Source organism: Nicotiana attenuata, unplaced genomic scaffold (assembly GCF_001879085.1).
Source record: "Nicotiana attenuata strain UT unplaced genomic scaffold, NIATTr2, whole genome shotgun sequence".
Classification (NCBI taxonomy): domain Eukaryota; kingdom Viridiplantae; phylum Streptophyta; class Magnoliopsida; order Solanales; family Solanaceae; genus Nicotiana; species Nicotiana attenuata.
This window is the reverse complement of record NW_017671974.1, coordinates 58,892-77,338: the sequence shown is the minus strand read 5'-3', so window position 1 is coordinate 77,338 and position 18,447 is coordinate 58,892. Positions and strand designations below refer to the sequence as shown.

Here is an 18,447-nt window from a genome sequence, read left to right as displayed (position 1 = left end):
TCTTTTAAATCAATGCCACATGTAAAAACTCTTGCCATGTACCAATTATCTAAGAGTATTTGGCCACAAAACTTTATGCAAAAAGCCACTTGAAAATAGATAGGACATTTGTAAAATAAAAAGGCCAATGGCTATTTAAAATTTTGAAAATACTCTCACACTTTCTACGCTCTCAAATAAATAATTTTATTACGCATCATAGGAATATTGAATTAATTACGATTATGATGTTAAAACGTTGTAGTAACAAGTAATTTTATGGTGAGTACACAACTAAGGTACTCATATGATATGTAACATCTTAACCTTCTTTAAGGGTTTGTTTTGTAAGGCCAACTTGTAATAGATTTGGGGATAATTAGGTATGTTTACATAATTTACACTGTTTATCTGAAATTAGAAATTAGATAAACTCTTCAATTAGTTACCAAGTAATGAAACTAGATGCAATTAAAGGGAAATTATTACACTCTTCAATTTTCAAGGGGCAAAAAATTAGCAATAATTACACCATGCAATTACAAGATGGCTTTTCAATTTTTTTCATTTTTGATATTTCTTATACACATATATTCGTCTCGCATGAAAACTTATTTATATATTCATTTTGAAAATAAATAATTTAATTTTATAATTAATTGTTATCTAAAATAAACGAATATCAAACTATGTAATTATACTTGTATAACCATACATGTTAATAGGAATTATACTATAATTACGTTATAATAAATAAAAGTATCACCATAATTAGGGAAAATGACAATGTATAGCCGCTCTTAAAATAATATTCAGAAAATATATACACACACACACACACACACACACATACATTTTGTATGTTATATACAAATTTTATACACTTTTTCGGTTACCAAATATAAATAGTTTCTGCGCGGGCTAAAAGTGAAAATACCCTTATAATTTCGGTCAAATACATACACGGCCCCTTAAAGTTGGTTTCAAAGTCCATTTTGACACCTTAACTTGGGTAAATTTTAAAAATAGCCAGATTTACAACTGGTCGTTCAAAAATAGCCCAATTTCAAAAGTAATCGAAATTTAGCCACTTTTTATATAAAGATAAATCTGAGCGGAAATACTGTTCAAAACCCGAAAAATACTCCAGTATATTATGCTGGAGTTCCAGCATAAATATACTTGAACTCCAGCATATTATACTGGAATTCCAGAATAAGTATGCTGGAACTCCAGCATAATATGATGGAGTTCCAGCATAAGTACACTAGAACTCCAGCATAATATACTGGAGTTCCAGCAAGTATATTGGTCCAGTATAATATACTGGAGTTTGGAGCACTGGTGCTCCAGTCTGCAGTATATTATACTGGAGCCAGCAAAGTATACCGGTCCAGCATAATATGCTGGAGTTCATACACAAGTGCACTGAACTCCAGTATATTATGTTGGACCGGTCTCTATTGTAGCAAAATAGTGGCTATTTTTCATTTACTTGGTAAACGCTGGCTATTTTTGATTGACCAGTCTGAAAACTGGCTATACCGTGTTAGTTTTACCCTTAACTTAGCATCTTTCCTATTAAACGCTTAATCTTAACATAAATTGCGCCTATTAGACACAAATGCTGAGGCAGCATAGTGAGTGTATCACACTTCTTTTTTAGAGCGCGAATACAAAATATTGAGTGTCAATTGAAGATTAGGCTATAAATTTTTCTTCCATCTCCTTTATCCGGCTTCTCCGCAGATATCACCCCACCACACCACCTCCATAGCCACTGCCTTCATCAGTCATCACCACCTCCACCGTTTTGGCCAATTCCTCTACATGTACCTTCACAGCATAAACACCTCCATCTCCCACCAAACTATCACTGTGACAATCACTTTGAACTCCACCACTTCTCCACCATTGGAAACAAAACTTCGCAGCATAATATCAAAACTCAATAGCTTCTTCAAACAATTCCAGACCAGATACATCCAAATTGGAACATTACATGAATAATTCCATAAACTCGAAGAGCTTAAACGTGTAAATATTCGCAACTTCAAGTTGTTAATTGAATTTATCTTAAAGAAGAAATCAAAACGCCAACATAATAATACCCATATGAAATTGAAAAGGAAAAATAAAAATAACAGAGGATAATGTAATGTCGGAGATTCCTAGGTCTCTAATTAGGAAAGTGACCTTCTTATCTTGAAGGTTGGGCTTGTAAGGAGTGGGCCTCAACTAATTGGCTTCAGTCGATTAATAAGAAGTCTAACTGGGACATCTGATCCAATTGATGAGGTTAATGAAGATTAAGGCCCAATGTCGCCCAATTAAATACCCACAGAAGGAGCTGAGGACTCAAGCATACACGGTATAATTTCTGTTACCCATCTCAACTACCTTCTCTTCTCTCTACTTTCTTTCTCTAAATCCTAACCAACTTTTCTTCTTCTCTCCTCTTTCAGGTATAATTGTTCAGTAGCTATGGCGGATCTAGTCTACTTAGTTTGGTAGATTCATTGTAATATCAATTCCTTTGACAGTGATCAATAAAGCTTGTTTCCTCATTCTTACTTCTTCATTTTTATTCAATTCTTGAGATAAATTCACTAGTCTATTACAAGTTGGTATCAGAGCAAGTCCTGGCACCATGACATTACCAGAAACTAGATCTAAGGTTACAGAAGAAAGTGTCAAGAAACTGGAGAATCAATTACAAAACTACATGGTAGAAACTAGTAAAAAGCTGGAGTCGAATGACTAAAATGGATGAACTGAATCATAAATTTGATCTTCTGATGGACAAGTTCTTCGCAAGCAAGGATGGTATTTTAGGTAGTGCTCCAACAGCTGCTCATACAGTAGAGGGCTCTGGTAGTAAAGGTAGGATGATGGAGAATCATGAGGTTCCTGTGGGGCGATCCTACTCGAATAATTTCAACTCCAAAATTGATTGCCCTTACTTCGAAGAAGGAGATCCAAAAGCTTGGCTGCGAAAATGCGAAAGGTATTTTCATTACAATCATATAATCGACCCACAACATAAACTTGATACTGTTGTGTTGAATTTGAATGGTAGAGCAGAAGCATGGTATTTTTCTTATCAACTAAGTAGGGGTACTGTTAGATGGGGTGAATTTGTAGAAGAAATCTGTAAAAGATTTAATGATGCTGATAATAGCAATCTAAATCTGCTAGGGAGGTTTAAAAGGGTAGAGCAAAATGGATCAGTCAATGAATATTTAGAGAAGTTTGAAGATTTGAAGGCATGGGTGTTGATCAAACATCTAACCATACCTGAAGAGTTCTTTCTAGGGTTTTTTATAGAAGGGCTTAAAGAAGAGATTAGGCATACTGTTAAAATGCTTGATCCCTATTTATTAAGTCATGCAGTAGAAAAAGCTAGACACAAGGAAGAATTAATGGAATCAATGAATAAGAAGAAAGGATATGGAGGAAGACAGAACCTACAGCCAAGTACTTATGTTAATACTACAATGAGCAAGCCTTCTAGCTATGTACAAAAGGAGAAAAACCAACAGTCTTCAATCTCAGAGACCAAACTCTTTGAAGCAAGAAAAGCTAGGGGATAATGCTATAAGTGTGGGGAAAGATACTTTCCTGGACATGTGTGTAAAATAAACAACTCAACACATTGTTAGGGACAACAGAACAAGAGCAATTAGAGATAGAAGATAAGATAGAGGATGAGATAGTTCCTGTTGAGAATTCAGAAGCTATCATAGATAAGACAATTAGTCTCAATGCATTATCAGGTACTATTACCTCTACAACTATCAAACTGAAAGGAGTATATGAGAAGCAGGTCTTGATGATCCTAGCTGACAGTGGTAGCACTCACAGCTTCATAGCTAGTAGCACTGCCAAGCAGCTGGGATGTGCAATCCAGGAAACTGTACCAATGAGGGTAGCTGTGGCAAATGGAGGGCATCTAATGAGTTACCACTCTTGCCCTCAATTCAAGTGAAAAACTCAGAGCATTGAATTTGAGCACAAGTTGAGAGTACTGGACATTGGGGGCTGTGATGTAGTCTTGGGGGTGGATTGGACGATAAAACACAACCCCATCCTGTTTGACTTTATTGCATACAAACTACAAGTGAGTGTGAAGGGGAAAATGGTAGAATTGAAGGGATACTCTGAGGAAGGCAAGCTGCAGAGTATAACAGCCACTGGGGTGAATCAATTGTTGAAGAAAGGACATGTGTTATGGGCACATTTATTTACTGTTAATGTACAGACCACAGAAGCACCAAGTAGCATACCTGACAAGATTCAGGACATTATAGCTGAGTTCCCAGGAGTGTTTGCTGAACCAAAGTGTCTGCCACCAAGGAGAACCCATGATCATCAGATTCCACTCAAACCTGAAGCAGTACCTATCAGTATCAGACCATACAGGTACAATTATTTTCAGAAGAATGAGATAGAAAAGCAGGTTAATGAAATGCTTAATAATGGAATTATACAACCCAGCCACTCCCCATTCTCTTCCCCTGTATTGTTAGTTAAGAAAAAAGATAGAAGTTGGAGGTTTTGCATTGATTATAGAGAATTAAACAAAATGACCATTAAGGACAAGTTCCCAATTCCCTTAGTAGATGACCTTATGGATGAGCTTAATGGTTCTTGTATTTATTCAAAAATTGACTTGAGGGCTGGTTATCACCAAATAAGAATGAAGGAAGGGGACATCTACAAGACTGCCTTTAGAACATCTAGGTCACTATGAATTTTGGGTCATGCCCTTTGGCTTGACCAATGCCCCAGCCACTTTTCAAAGCCTCATGAATCAGGTGTTTAAACCCTTCTTGAGGAAGTTTGTATTGGTATTTTTTGATGATATATTAGTCTACAGTTCTTCAATGGATGCTCCTGCACTACATCTCAGAAAAGTACTGGAGATTCTACAGAAAGAACAACTTTATGGAAAGATGTCTAAATGTGCTTTTGGACAGGATAAGGTGGAATACTTGGGACATATTATTTCAGGTGAAGGGGTTTCTACTGACCATGCTAAAATTGAAGCAATGGTAAATTGGCCTGTACCTAGATCTGTGAAGGCCTTAAGGGGATTCCTTGGGCTGACTGGCTACTATAGGAGATTTGTTAAATCTTATGGAATTATTAGCAAACCATTAACTAATCTGCTTAAGAAGAATGCCTTTCAGTGGAATGAAGAAGCTGAATCAGCTTTCAGCAATTAAAAATAGCTATGTCAACAGTACCAGTGCTTGGTTTGGCTTATTTCACCAAGCCCTTTGTGGTAGAAACTGATGCATGTGCTACTGGAATGGGTGCTGTACTGATGCAAGGAGGTAGACCTATAGCCTTTTTTAGCAAAGCATTAGCACTCAAACACAGGGGATTATCTACTTATGAAAAAGAGTATATGGCAGTTCTTTCAGCTGTAGATAGGTGGAGACATTACTTACAAGGAGGGCACTTTGTTGTTAAGACTGATCACCAAAGTTTGAAATACCTATTAGAGCAGAAGATAACTACAGCCTTACAACAAAAAGGGCTAACCAAGCTCATGGGCCTTGACTATGAGGTTCAATACAAAAAGGGAAGTGAGAATAGGGTAGCAGATGCTCTCTCAAGGAGACAAGAAGAGGAATCTACTCTATTGGCTATATCCAGCCTACAGGCCACTTGGTTGCAGGACATTGTGGATAGTTATGAAAGGGATCATACATCATTGCAACTACTGAGAGAGTTAACCATCAATCCTAGCAGCAGGGAGGACTACACATTACACCAAGGAGTCATCAGGTACAAACAGAAGATTTATGTGGGAAAGGGTACTGATCTAAGGGAAAAGATTTTACAAACTATGCATCATTCTGCTATTGGAGGACATTCAGGGCAGCAGGGCACTTATAAGAGATTGCAACTTCAGTTTCATTGGCCAAATATGAAAAAAGAAGTGTGTAAATGGGTAGAGGAGTGTGATGTTTGTCAAAGGGTTAAATCTGAAAATATTCATTCACCAGGCTTGCTCCAGCCACTGCCAATTCCAGACCAGGCATGGCAAGACATATCCATGGATTTTGTGGAGGGACTACCTAATTCTGGGGGGGGGGGGGGGGAAATGCAGTGCTAGTGGTGATTGATAGATTAACCAAGTATGGTCATTTCTTGGACATTAAACACCCATTCTCAGCTTCTGAGGTTGCAGATCTATTTCTCAAGGAGGTCTATAGATTACATGGGCTACCTAAAACAATAGTGTCTGATCGGGATCCTATATTCACTAGCCATTTCTGGCAACATCTTTTCAAGACTATGGGCACTAAGCTGAACATGAGCACAGCCTATCATCCACAGTCAGCTGGGCAGACTGAAAGGCTAAACAGGTGCATGGAAACTTATCTACGCGCAATGGTGTTTGATAATCCTAAGCTATGGACTAACTGGCTTCATTTGGTGGAGTGGTGGTACAACACCAATTACCATAGTGCACTGAAAATCACCCTTTTTCAAGCACTGTATGGTTATCCACCACCACAATTACCTATGGGATCCTTGCCTAACACAGGCCAATCACCAGCAGGAGTGAGCGTAGCTCAACGTCAACAAATGTTACAAACAATGAAGGACAACATGACACAAGCACAAACTCGTATGAAATTTTACGCAGATATGCTAAGGTCAGAAAGAGTACTAGCAGTAGGGGACCAAGTTTACCTAAAGCTACAACCCTATCGATAATCTTCTATTGATGTGCGCAGAAATGTCAAATCGTGTGCCAAATACTATGGTCCATATATTATTAAACAGAAGATAGGATCTGTAGCTTACCGATTACAGCTTCCACCTGGGTCACAAATACACCCAGTGTTTCATGTCTCCCAGTTGAAGCGTCGCATAGGTCCCTCCATTGTTCCAGCACAACAACCTCCCCTCTGCGATGGAGAAGGAAAAATCTTGATTCAACCAGTCGCTATTCTTCAGAGGAAAATGGTAAAGGTCAATAATGGAGTTGGGGTGAAAGTATTGGTTCAATGGGCTAATTTGAGTGAAAATGAAGCATCTTGGGAGGACTGGAGCTATATCAAACATTGATTTCCAGAGTTTGTAGCTCAACTACGACCTTGAGGACAAGGTCTTTCTCGAAGGGGAAGGAGATGTAATGTCGGAGATTCCTAGGTCTCTAATTAGGAAAGTGACCTTCTTATCTTGAAGGTTGGGCTTGTAAGGAGTGGGCCTCAACTAATTGGCTACAGTCGATTAATAAGAAGTCTAACTGGGCCATCTGATCCAACTGGGCCATCTGACCCAACTGAAGAGGTCAATGAAGATTAAGGCCCAATGTCACCCAATTAAATACCCACAGAAGGAGCTAAGGACTCAAGCATACACGGTATAATTCTGTTACCCATCTCAACTACCTTCTCTTCTCTCTACTTTTTCTCTNCATTATATAGTATCACATATATATATATATATATATATATATATATATGTTGAACAGTACAATGTACAGTTAGTTGAGAATTATTTTACATTTTATCAAATCTTTCAGCATCTCTCTCTCCTCGAGTCTCTTCTAGAAGCTTCAGAAACCTCCATTGAAGGAGGTCTGGAGCTCGATTCTCTTCTCCAATATTAACATGGTATCAAAGCGGAGGTTCGATACCACGCCCTCTCTCGCCTGCTATTCTCTGATCACTAAGCAATCTAGGGTTCTCTTTTTTCTCATCGGTCAGAATTTTGGGAAAACCTAAGATCGGATACGCACAGTGACGATTTGTTTGACAAATAGGCAAAATCTCGACTACGCGAGGTTCAATTCGACTGATTTCGGAAAATTCCTATGGCAATCACGGAGCAGACTGACGAAACGACTACACCGGCGGCAACTCAGACGGTAATCGACGTCGGTAGTCCTCTCTATATACATCCTTCAGATAGCCCTGGTTCCTCACTGGTCCCAGTTCCGTTCGACGGAATTGGGTTCCGTTCCTGGAGAAGAAGTGTGCTTAGGGCCCTTTCAGTGAAACAAGTTAGGGTTTATCAATGGAGGTAGTAAAAGACCTAATGTGACGTCTCCACATTTTCGTCAATGGGAAAGGTGTGACGATATGGTCACTTCATGGATCTTAAATTCTCTGTCAAAGGACATCGCTGACAGTGTTGAATATGTAAATGATTCTGTTGAGCGGTGGAAGGAATTGGAGGACCGATATGATCAAACGAATGGAGCTAAACTCTATCAAATTCAGAAGGAGATTAATGACTTGAGTCAGGGAGTACTTGATATCACCGGCTACTACACGAAAATGAAGAAACTTTGGGAAGAATTGAACACTCTCAGTGTGAAGACTCACTGTAGTTGTGTATGTACCTGTGGGGCGAAGGAAAGTATGCATAAGGCAGAACAAGACAGAAGACTGATACAATTTTTAATGGGACTCAATGAAGTCTACACGGTAGTTCGAGGAAGTATACTCATGATGAACCCCTTGCCGTCTATGGCACAAGCTTTTGCTCTCCTGATACAGGAGGAGAAACAGAGGGAGTTCAAGCCAAGAAATCAACTAAGAATTGATTCCACAACACTGAGTGTCAACCTAGGAGAAAGAAACTTCAAAACAAATTACTCAACTGGGACTGGAAATCAAAGTGGAGGTAGTAGACCCCGACCTTTTTGTGACTACTACAAACGACAAGGTCACACTAAGGACAAGTGCTACAAGCTGCATGGGTACCCACAAGGATTTAATCAAGGACCACAGCAGTACAGGCAGAGTTCTCAGGGATATAACAACAATACAAGGTTTAACAAAGGAAGGAATGCCATGGCTAATGCAGTCACAAATGTGGAAACAGGAGAAGGATTGAGCCATCAAGAAGAAACTCAAGGCATGAGCCTCTCAAAGGAACAGTATGGGCAGATTGTCAACTTGTTGCAGCATTTTCAGATGGGAAACACTGGAGACAATCCAACCAGTGCTAATATGTGTAGTGGAGCTTCAGTAAATTTTGCAGGTATGATTGCTTGCACCTCTTCAATTGACTTTGATAATCCTTCATGCAAATGTTTTAGTGCAAGAGCTGACTTGTGGATATTAGATTCCAGGGCTTCACACCATATGACTTTTGACAAAACTCATCTACAAAACATAATAAACTTGCCATATCCTTTGTTAGTTAAGCTTCCAAATGGTTACAAGGTCAAAGTAACTGAAATTGGAGATGTGATCCTAACACCTAAGATTGTCCGATATAGAGTTTTGTTCATCCCATCTTTCAAATTTAACCTAGTATCTATCAGTTCCCTAGCAATAAATCTTAGATGCATTGCATCATTCTCTGACACTTCATGTCTGCTACAGGCCCCTTCACTGAAGAGGCCTCTGGAGATTGGTAAGTTGTATGATGGGTTGTACTTCCTCTGCTCCAAGTGTCTGAAGAAAGGTAGTCTCACACCTGAAAAGAATTGTGAATTTCCTTATCTTTTTATTCATACTAATGATATAAATACTGTACACTGTCTTTCTCAATCCCACAATCCCTTTCCTATTGTAAATAGTTCCACTTGCAACAATAATAAAGACAGTGTTGTTGGTTTGTATTCTGGTACATCTCTTAGTGATAATGTGGATTTGTTGTGGCACTTTAGACTTGGTCATGTACCCTTTAGTAAAATTAAAGGAATTTCCACTATCCCTGCAACCTTCTCTGCTAAACAACCCTTTATGTGCAATATTTGCCCTATGGCTAGACAATCCAGACTACCTTTTCCCAAAAGAACAACTGAAACCACAAAAATCTTTGAAATACTCCATGTGGACCTATGGGGTCCTTATTATGTAGCCACCTACAACAATTTCAAATACTTCCTTACCCTAGTAGATGACTATAGCAGATCTACTTGGACACACCTTTTGAGTTGCAAAAGCAATGCTCCACAAGTAATAAAAGCTTTTGTAAGCATGGTGGAAAACCAGTTCCAAACCACCATCAAATGTATAAGATATGACAACGGTCTGGAGTTCAACAACAATGAAGCAACCTCCTTTTTTCAAGTAAAGGGAATAAACCACCAAAAGACATGTCCCTACACACCATAACAAAATGGAGTGGTGGAAAGAAAATATAAGTACCTCCTTGAAGTGGCTAGGGCACTGCTCTTTCAATCCAAGTTACCTTTGAAGTACTGGGGGGAGTGCATACTCACAGCAACCTTCCTCATCAACAGACTCCCACTACTCCACTAATGAACAAATGTCCTTTTGAACTCCTATATATAAAAAAAAAACCCAACTATTCTCAATTAAAAAGTTTTGGATGCTTGTGCTATCCCACTGTACCAAAGCCCCTAAGAGACAAACTTGAACCAAGAACTACTCCCCATGTTTTTGTAGGATATCCTTTTGGAACTAAGGGGTACAAGGTACTAAGTCTAGCTACTAAGAAAATACATGTCTCTAGAGATGTTTCTTTCTATGAATCAATCTTCCCATTCACTTTCAATTCTACTATAAGCAACATTCCACCTGCTTTTCCTAATACACCATTCACTGATAATCCATCTGATCACACTGATGTTTGCGTCTCCCATAACTTCAGTGATCAGGAGAACACTGACCTGCCAAGTTCTGATACATTACCAAACACTTCTTCACCTATTTCTTCCTCATATGAAACACAACTTCCAGTAGAACATTTTCAGGATACCAGTGTCCCCCAACAGTCTCTAGAAGGACCACTAGTTTCCAGAAGGTCCCATATGGAGCATAAATTGCCTTCACATCTGAATGATTACATTTACAATATACCAAACCTAAAATCTAATTCTGACTTCTCTTTACATGCCATGTTCTCCCAAAACAATCACTACATTACTTCTGATGCCCTACATCCTAATAGTCAGCACATTGTAAAGAACATTTGTAGTGATAGAGAACCAACTTCATATGAAAAGGCAGCTATGTACCCTACTTGGCAGAGTGCCACGACACAGGAATTTGAAGCCTTGTATGATAATAACACATGGGACTTAGGCCCCTTACCTAAGGGAAAACAAGCTATTGGATGTAGATGGGTATATAAAGTCAAGCATCGGGCAGATGGCAGTATAGAGAGATACAAGGCAAGGTTAGTGGTAAAGGGGTACACTCAACAAGCTGGGATAGACTACACAGAGACCTTCTCTCCTGTGGTCAAGATGACTACTGTCAGGTCACTCATTGCCATAGCAGCAAAGAAGAAATGGCAAATTTCTCAACTGGATGTGAACAATGCATTTCTCAATGGAGATCTGCATGAGGAGGTGTACATGCAAGCTCCTCCAGGCCTTGAGGTGCAGTATTCAGACTTAGCCTGCAAGCTAAACAAGTCCCTTTATGGACTAAAACATGCAAGCAGGCAGTGGTATGATAAATTGACTGAAGTCTTGTATTCAAGGGGGTATACACACTCTATGTATGATAACTCTTTGTTCCACAGAAAGTAGGGTTCTTCTATTATTTTTGTAGCAGTGTATGTAGATGATGTGCTGCTCACAGGGACTGACTCAGAAGAAATCAATCAGCTCAAGGCTTTCCTTCATGGCAAGTTCAGAATTAAAGATTTAGGTCAGCTGCACTATTTCCTGGGATTAGAGGTTTTGTATAAACCAGATGGTATGATTATTTCACAGAGAAAATTTGTTTTGGACCTACTGAGGGAATATGAATGTCTTCACTCCCCAGCATTGACATCTCCCTTGGATCCAACAATAAAGTTGAAAGCAAAAGAAGGGGCTCCATTGTCTGATCCTACCTTTTATAGAAAGCTAGTTGGAAAGCTAAACTTCCCCACAAACACTAGATTAGACATAGCATATGGGGTCCAACATCTCAGCCAGTTCATGCAAGATCCTAGAGAGCCTCACTTACAGGCAGCCTACCACATGCTGAGATACTTAAAGAAGGATCCTACCCTAGGACTATACTTCAGTAGTTCAGATGATCTTTCACTAGTTGCCTACTGTGATTCTGACTGGGCAGCTTGCCCAGATTCTAGAAGATCAGTATCTGGGTATGTTGTGTTCTTAGGAGGCAGCCCCATCAGTTGGAAATCCAAGAAACAAGAGACCATATCCCTCTTTTCAGCAGAGGCAGAATACAGAGCTCTTAGAAAGGTAGTTGGGGAACTTGTTTGGCTATCAAGACTACTTGAAGAACTTACTGTACCTATCTGTTTACCAGTACCTGTGCACTGTGACAACCTATCTGCACTACATATTGCTAGGAACCCTGTATTTCATGAACGGACTAAGCACATTGAAGTAGACTGTCACTTTGTGCGCACTAAACTCCAGGAAGGACTCATCTCTCTGCACCACATTGGCACTGGACAGCAACTGACAGATGTGCTTACCAAAGCTCTCACTGGGATCAAACACTGCTCAGTTCTTGACAAGTTGGGCGTGATTTCCTCACATCCAACTTGAGGGGGGGGGGGGGTATTGAGATACTAACTATTTATTTTATCTTTGTACAATTGTATGCTGAGTCAACAATAGTTAGCATTAGTTAGTGTCACATGTGTGTGTATATATATATATATACTGAACAGTACAATGTACAGTTAGTTGAGATTTATTTTACATTTTATCAGATCTTTCAGCATCTCTCTCTCCTCGAGTCTCTTCTAGAAGCTTCAGAAACCTCCATTGAAGGAGGTCTGGAGCTCGATTCTCTTCTCCAATCTTAACAAGTCTGATCATGGCTTTAAAACAAATGACAATGATGAGCTTTCACCAGAGAACCAGAGGGGTCAACGGCACTGGTGAAACTTCACCTTCTGTTGTTCTCTTAGACAAAGAATAGAAAAAAAGAAGTTAAAAGAGAGACCTTACCGGTGAGAGAGATTTGAAAGAGAAAGGGGCAGAGTGATGATTGGGAGGGGTTCATTTAGAGAAGAAGACGACGAGAGGCAAGGCGGATTCTGGGGTATTGTTAATAACATATTATATTTGGGTTAAGTGTTATTCGATTTGTTTTTTTGCCACGTCATCGCGTTTGATTTCATGCTCTTAGTTTTGTTTACTGGTGGGTGAGACGATGGCCTAATAGGCACAGTTTATGTTGGGATTAAGTGTTTAATAGGAAACAATTTTAGTTGAGGTGTCAAAATGGAATTTGGAGCCAACTTTAAGGGGGTCTATATATTTGACCTTACTATTTTGTGCAATTATTTGGGTGTTTAATTATTATCCTACTAATTATACAACCTAGTAATTCCACGTTTCTAAACAAATCGTATTTCCATCCCAAACAAAGATAAGGGGTGATGACCATTCGTAAAGTTAAGACTCTTGAATAAGTTTAGGGGCAACTTATGTATATTTGACCAACCAACGTCAAACCCTGCACTATAATAACCCGTTATTGTCTGTTACTTTGCGCCGAATGTCAATAACAAAATCTGGGGTTGTGGAGCTCACTCGCAATACACTTTTTGTCTTCCCACCAACTGGAATTGCGTTTCAATGGCGATAACGAGTGGCTTGGCAACCTCTTGTGCAGTTGCAGGCTTAAAATCTAAGGCAAAATCAGGTGTCAGTTTGCTTTTCAGTTCTTCATCTTCTTCTCTGTCTATCGCTTATTTTGGTCATCAAGTTAGGTTTTTCGGCAGTCGTCGAAGCATTAAGCCGTTTGGTTTATTGTACGAGATCGCACTTGTTGAGCCCTAGATGTGACGTTGGTTCGAACTCAGTGGTTAAAAATGGTGTTAAGGAATCCAAAGCGTCCAGTTTTTCAGCTTTGTGGCTTTGCAAGACATCTGCTGCTACTGATAGTAAGCCCCCTTCCCTTCATTGTACGGATATTATTACTTTATCGCCCGCATTATTATAAACAAGAAATATGATTGATGAAACCAAGATACTAAAAGACTAGGACAAGATAACTAAATCTAGTGATCACCAGCCCCATTACCCATTTTTGGTTAGCTTCTATACGGACTATACCCCTTCTCCTCGTTATATCTTAAGGTCATTTGGTTTGACAAGTTACACTGGAATTAGCTGTGTTGTGATTAGTTTTATTGTGATTAGTTATGTTGGTATTAGTTATCCTAGCATTATTTCTTATTGATTGTTTGGTATGTTGTATTAATGTAGGCATTGTCAATTTTACTGTTTTATTTATCTTGGGATTGCTATTCCACCTTCTGGCAAGTACTCCCTCCGTTTCAAATTAGATGATGTAGTTTGACTCGGTACGGAGTTTAAGAAAAAAAAAAAAACTTTTGAAACTTGTGTTGAAAGCTTAAGGGGTAAAAGTTTTGTGGGGTCATAACATTTGTGTGGTTATAAAAGCATTTCATTAAGGGTAAAATTAGTAAAATGAAAAGTTTAAAGTTGAATTATTTCTGATAGTAAGCCTCGTTTCCTTTATTATATACGGATATTATTATTTTTTATCGCCCGCATTATTATAAACAAGAAATATGATTGATGAAACCAAGATATCAAAAGACCGGGACAATATAACTAAGTTAGCGTTTGGACACAAATTTGGTTGGAACTTTAAAAGAAAGTTTTTAAAGTTGTGTAAAAAATAATTTTTGAAAGTTGAAGTTGTGTTTGGTCATGTATTTTATTTGAGAAAAAGTTGATTTTTTTTAAAAAACTGATCATATTTTATGAACAAACAACAACAACAATATACTCAGTATAATTCCACATAGTGGGGCTCATGAACAAATAATATTTTCAAAAAATTTTTTGACAAAAAACAGCCAAAATCAGAGCTGTACATGCATATAATTCCACTCCGTTCCTGTGTGAGAGATGTTAAAATTGTACAGCTCGAAAATATTACGCGTATGTCCAACTCGAAAATATTGAATATTTTAGGGCATTCTGTTGGTGATCACTCGCCCTATTTTAGTCAGCTTGAGATAGGCATTTGCTTTGTTTACTCGGAGTTATTTCCGTCTAATATATAGTCTAGTTAGCTTCTTTGCCTTTACTTGCTTATTTTGTAGTACTATAATACTGCAGATGAAGAAACTTTTGGAACAGGTTGGAGTACACCAGCAGAGGAAGCAGAACCAGAGCTGGACAAGCATATAATTCCACCCCTTCCGATTATGTAGATGCATGTCCATATCATTGGTGATAGTAAGCCTCCTTTCCTTTATTATATGGATATTATGATTTTTGTTCCCCACATTTTTATAAAATTGATGAAACCAAGATCAATAATCTCTAGTGATCACCAGCCGCATTATCCATTTTTGGTTAGCTTCTATATAGACCCCTTCTCCTCAATGGCAAAGCCAGGAAATTCAATAAATGTGTGGTCTATACAAGGGTATTCAAACTCTATTTTTTGTCAATAACAAATATTTTATCAACAGTATAATATTTTGGCGAAGGGTATTCAATTGACCACCCTTGACCACACATAGCTCCGCCCCTGCTTCTCCTTGTTATATAGTTTTATATAATGTCTATGCCCCGCTAGAAAATATTGAATATTTCAAGATAAAGTCCTTTGGCAAGGTCAGGATCCATGTAGCTAGTGATCCCTCAGCCCTATTTCAGTACTATAATATTGCAGATGAAAAAACCTTTGGAATAGCTTGGAAGTCATGGCCTAAGTTGGTTGGCCTGCCAACAAAAGAAGCAGAAAGGAAGATAAAGGAGGAGAACCCAGAGCTGCACATACAAATAATTCCACACGATTCCATTGTGAATTTGGATTTCTGTTCAAATAGGGTCCATATCTTTGCCGATAAATATGGAAAAGTTGACTCGGTCCCTACCGTTGGCTAATCATCTTTTCAAAAGAATTTATGAACACTGAGAATCAAAATGCTTCTTTTCGTTTTCTCTTTGAACTAATGTTGAACTACTGTGTCTATATCTATGTCTATCCAATATGAATTAAAGGTTGGGCAAATATACTATCATGTCCATAGGTTCTTGTTTATAAAGTAAAAGCTTTCTTTTTTAATACGGCTATGTTGCTGTCGGCAGTCACACAGGTATATATTTTAATTGTTACCTTAAGATACAAATCTTGAACAACTGCATTGGTTGATTTGGGCCGGGGGCATAATTTGACTTTTAGTGCGCTGCCTGAGTTCGATTGCCACTCTGGCATTGCTCAAATTTTATTCGATAATGGTGTCCTGTCACTTTTAAATCCTCGGTAGGCCTCTGCTTGCACGGACCTTGGTGTCCATTTCACATAGGTATCTTGCATGTTTCCTAACTCGCAGAGATAATGGGTAATTCAACTCATCACCTAACGTTTTTGTGTCTGTTGAGATTTAAGTTCTTGTATATCTACTACTATTTTAAATACTTTATCGATCATTAGACTACACTTTAATTGGACGCAATAGTGCGGCAAGTAGACCTATGACATTGGTTACGCAAGTAGAGAAGTGGGTACAATGGATCCAATTACCTGCTGGCGGCACATTGACATGGGGATTAGACCGCATCACTCGTATAATAATTATATTTTGGTATATCCATATTGTAGTGTGTGGTCAAATTTCGCATCATAGACCAAGATTTCACCTTTACCCACCACACATTTTGGAACTCTTATTTAAATAAGAGACAAAGCATCTGAAAATCTGATGGCGATTCTAGCATAAACTCTAGCGTTTCGATGATGAAAGAATTGTAGCCTCACATGTAAATTTCCTGTTTTTTTTTTTTTTTCTTTCCCTCTTAGGCCATCTCCAACTTTGCCTTCATTTTTTGTCCCCCAAAATGATGATTTCCCCATTTTTGGGATAACTTACTTCAACCATTCCTCCATTTTTTTCCCCAAACATTTTTAATATTCTTCTCTCTCTTCTATATTATATTATTATCTTTCATTTCAATTTCATTTTTTAATTTCCATTACACAAATTCCATCTTTTATTTTTATTAATTTGTAATTTCCATAATTAAAACAATTCCATAAAATTTAAATAATATAATTTGTAAGCAATTATTATAGATTAACTAATAATTCAAATAAAAGTGAAATCATTACGATACAAGATTAATTAAATACATATTACATAAGGATAAAATTCGTTCGAAATANATTACGAAGTGCAAAATGAGCATCTTTGTCCTTAATTCTTCTATGTCGAGCTAAAAATTCTTGAAATCGTTGATTTTCATCTACTGCCATTTCTACTGTTGGAGGTGGACCTTCCAAATCATCTTGAATTGGTGCATTAAGATCACGCTCATTCTCGATTATCATGTTGTGCAGTATAATACATGTAGTCATTATATCATGTAGCACTTCTTTCTGCCAAAAACGCGAGGGTCCTGCAACAATTGCAAAACGTTGTTGCAGAACTCCGAATGCACGTTCAACATCTTTTCGGCATGATTCTTGTTTCATCGCAAAATATTTCTTCTTTGCCGAACGTGGCTCACGAATAGTTTGCACAAGGGTTCACCATTTTGGATATATACCGTCAGCTAAATAATAACCCATATTATATTCTTGTCCTTGAATAACATAATGGGCGGGAGGAGCAGTACCTGCAGCAAGATCGGAAAACAAATGTGATGACTCTAAAACATTAATGTCATTATTGGTGCCGGGCATACCAAAATATGCATGCCATATCCAAAGGTCATAATCAGCCACAGCTTCAAGAATAATATTTTATATTTGCACCATTCATTTTTTGAGATAATTATATATTTTTTGTACAATTAACTTATAATAAAATTAACTTATAATTTTACATAAAAATAATAAATGCACGAAAATTAATTTATCAAAATTATACACCAAAGTTAAGATATAATATTAATATTATAAAGACATTACATAAACATAATTAGGTATATATAAAGAGATAAATTAAAAGATTAAATAATAAAATAATAAAAAAAATTGATAAATAGTAATGGGGGAGATGAATAGTGTACCCCATATTTGAGGGAACACTATTCATCCCCATTTTGGGGACAAAAATAAGGGAAGGTTGGAGCAAAATTTCCCCAAAAAATTCCCCCATTATAGGGGATGGGGGCAAGGTTGGAGATGCCCTTACCTCCTGTTTATTTGCAAACAAGTACTCCTATTTGATTTGCAAAATTAACCAATTAATAGTGAGAAGTGTGACCATTGTGCGCACAAAAGTTTCGTATTAAAAGTCGATAAACAGTTGATGAATAAATTATATACTCCCTCTATTTCAAACAGAATGAACGTATTACTATTTGGGGAGTCAAACATGATTTTCTTTGATCATATTTTTTGCAAATATTTTAAATTATTAACTACTGTGACCTATAGTACTTTGCCCGAATTCACACTGAAAATTAATCAATTTAATAATTGTACTTGTTTGACCAAAAAGTGTTAAACTCTTTGTTAAACTAATTAATGATAAAATAGAGGATAAATCTTAGCCAAGGATAATTAACTCTAGATCTAAGTGCATTGAATAAGAGGATGAGATATA

At 37.7% G+C, this 18,447-nt stretch overlaps 1 protein-coding gene and 1 long non-coding RNA gene across 2 annotated transcripts; both read left to right on the top strand.

Moving 5' to 3' along the window:
- Positions 1 to 4,865: 4,865 nt before the first annotated feature.
- Positions 4,866 to 5,207, top strand: LOC109211125 (uncharacterized mitochondrial protein AtMg00860-like). Its single transcript, XM_019374629.1, has one exon. It carries the CDS (start codon positions 4,866 to 4,868, stop codon positions 5,205 to 5,207), a length of 342 nt encoding a protein of 113 aa, XP_019230174.1.
- An 8,227-nt stretch (positions 5,208 to 13,434) lies between these two features.
- Positions 13,435 to 15,962, top strand: LOC109211127. The gene is made up of 2 exons (XR_002065664.1): positions 13,435 to 13,794; positions 15,005 to 15,962. It is a non-coding gene; the product is annotated as an uncharacterized LOC109211127 (long non-coding RNA).
- The last annotated feature ends 2,485 nt before the right edge of the window (positions 15,963 to 18,447 follow it).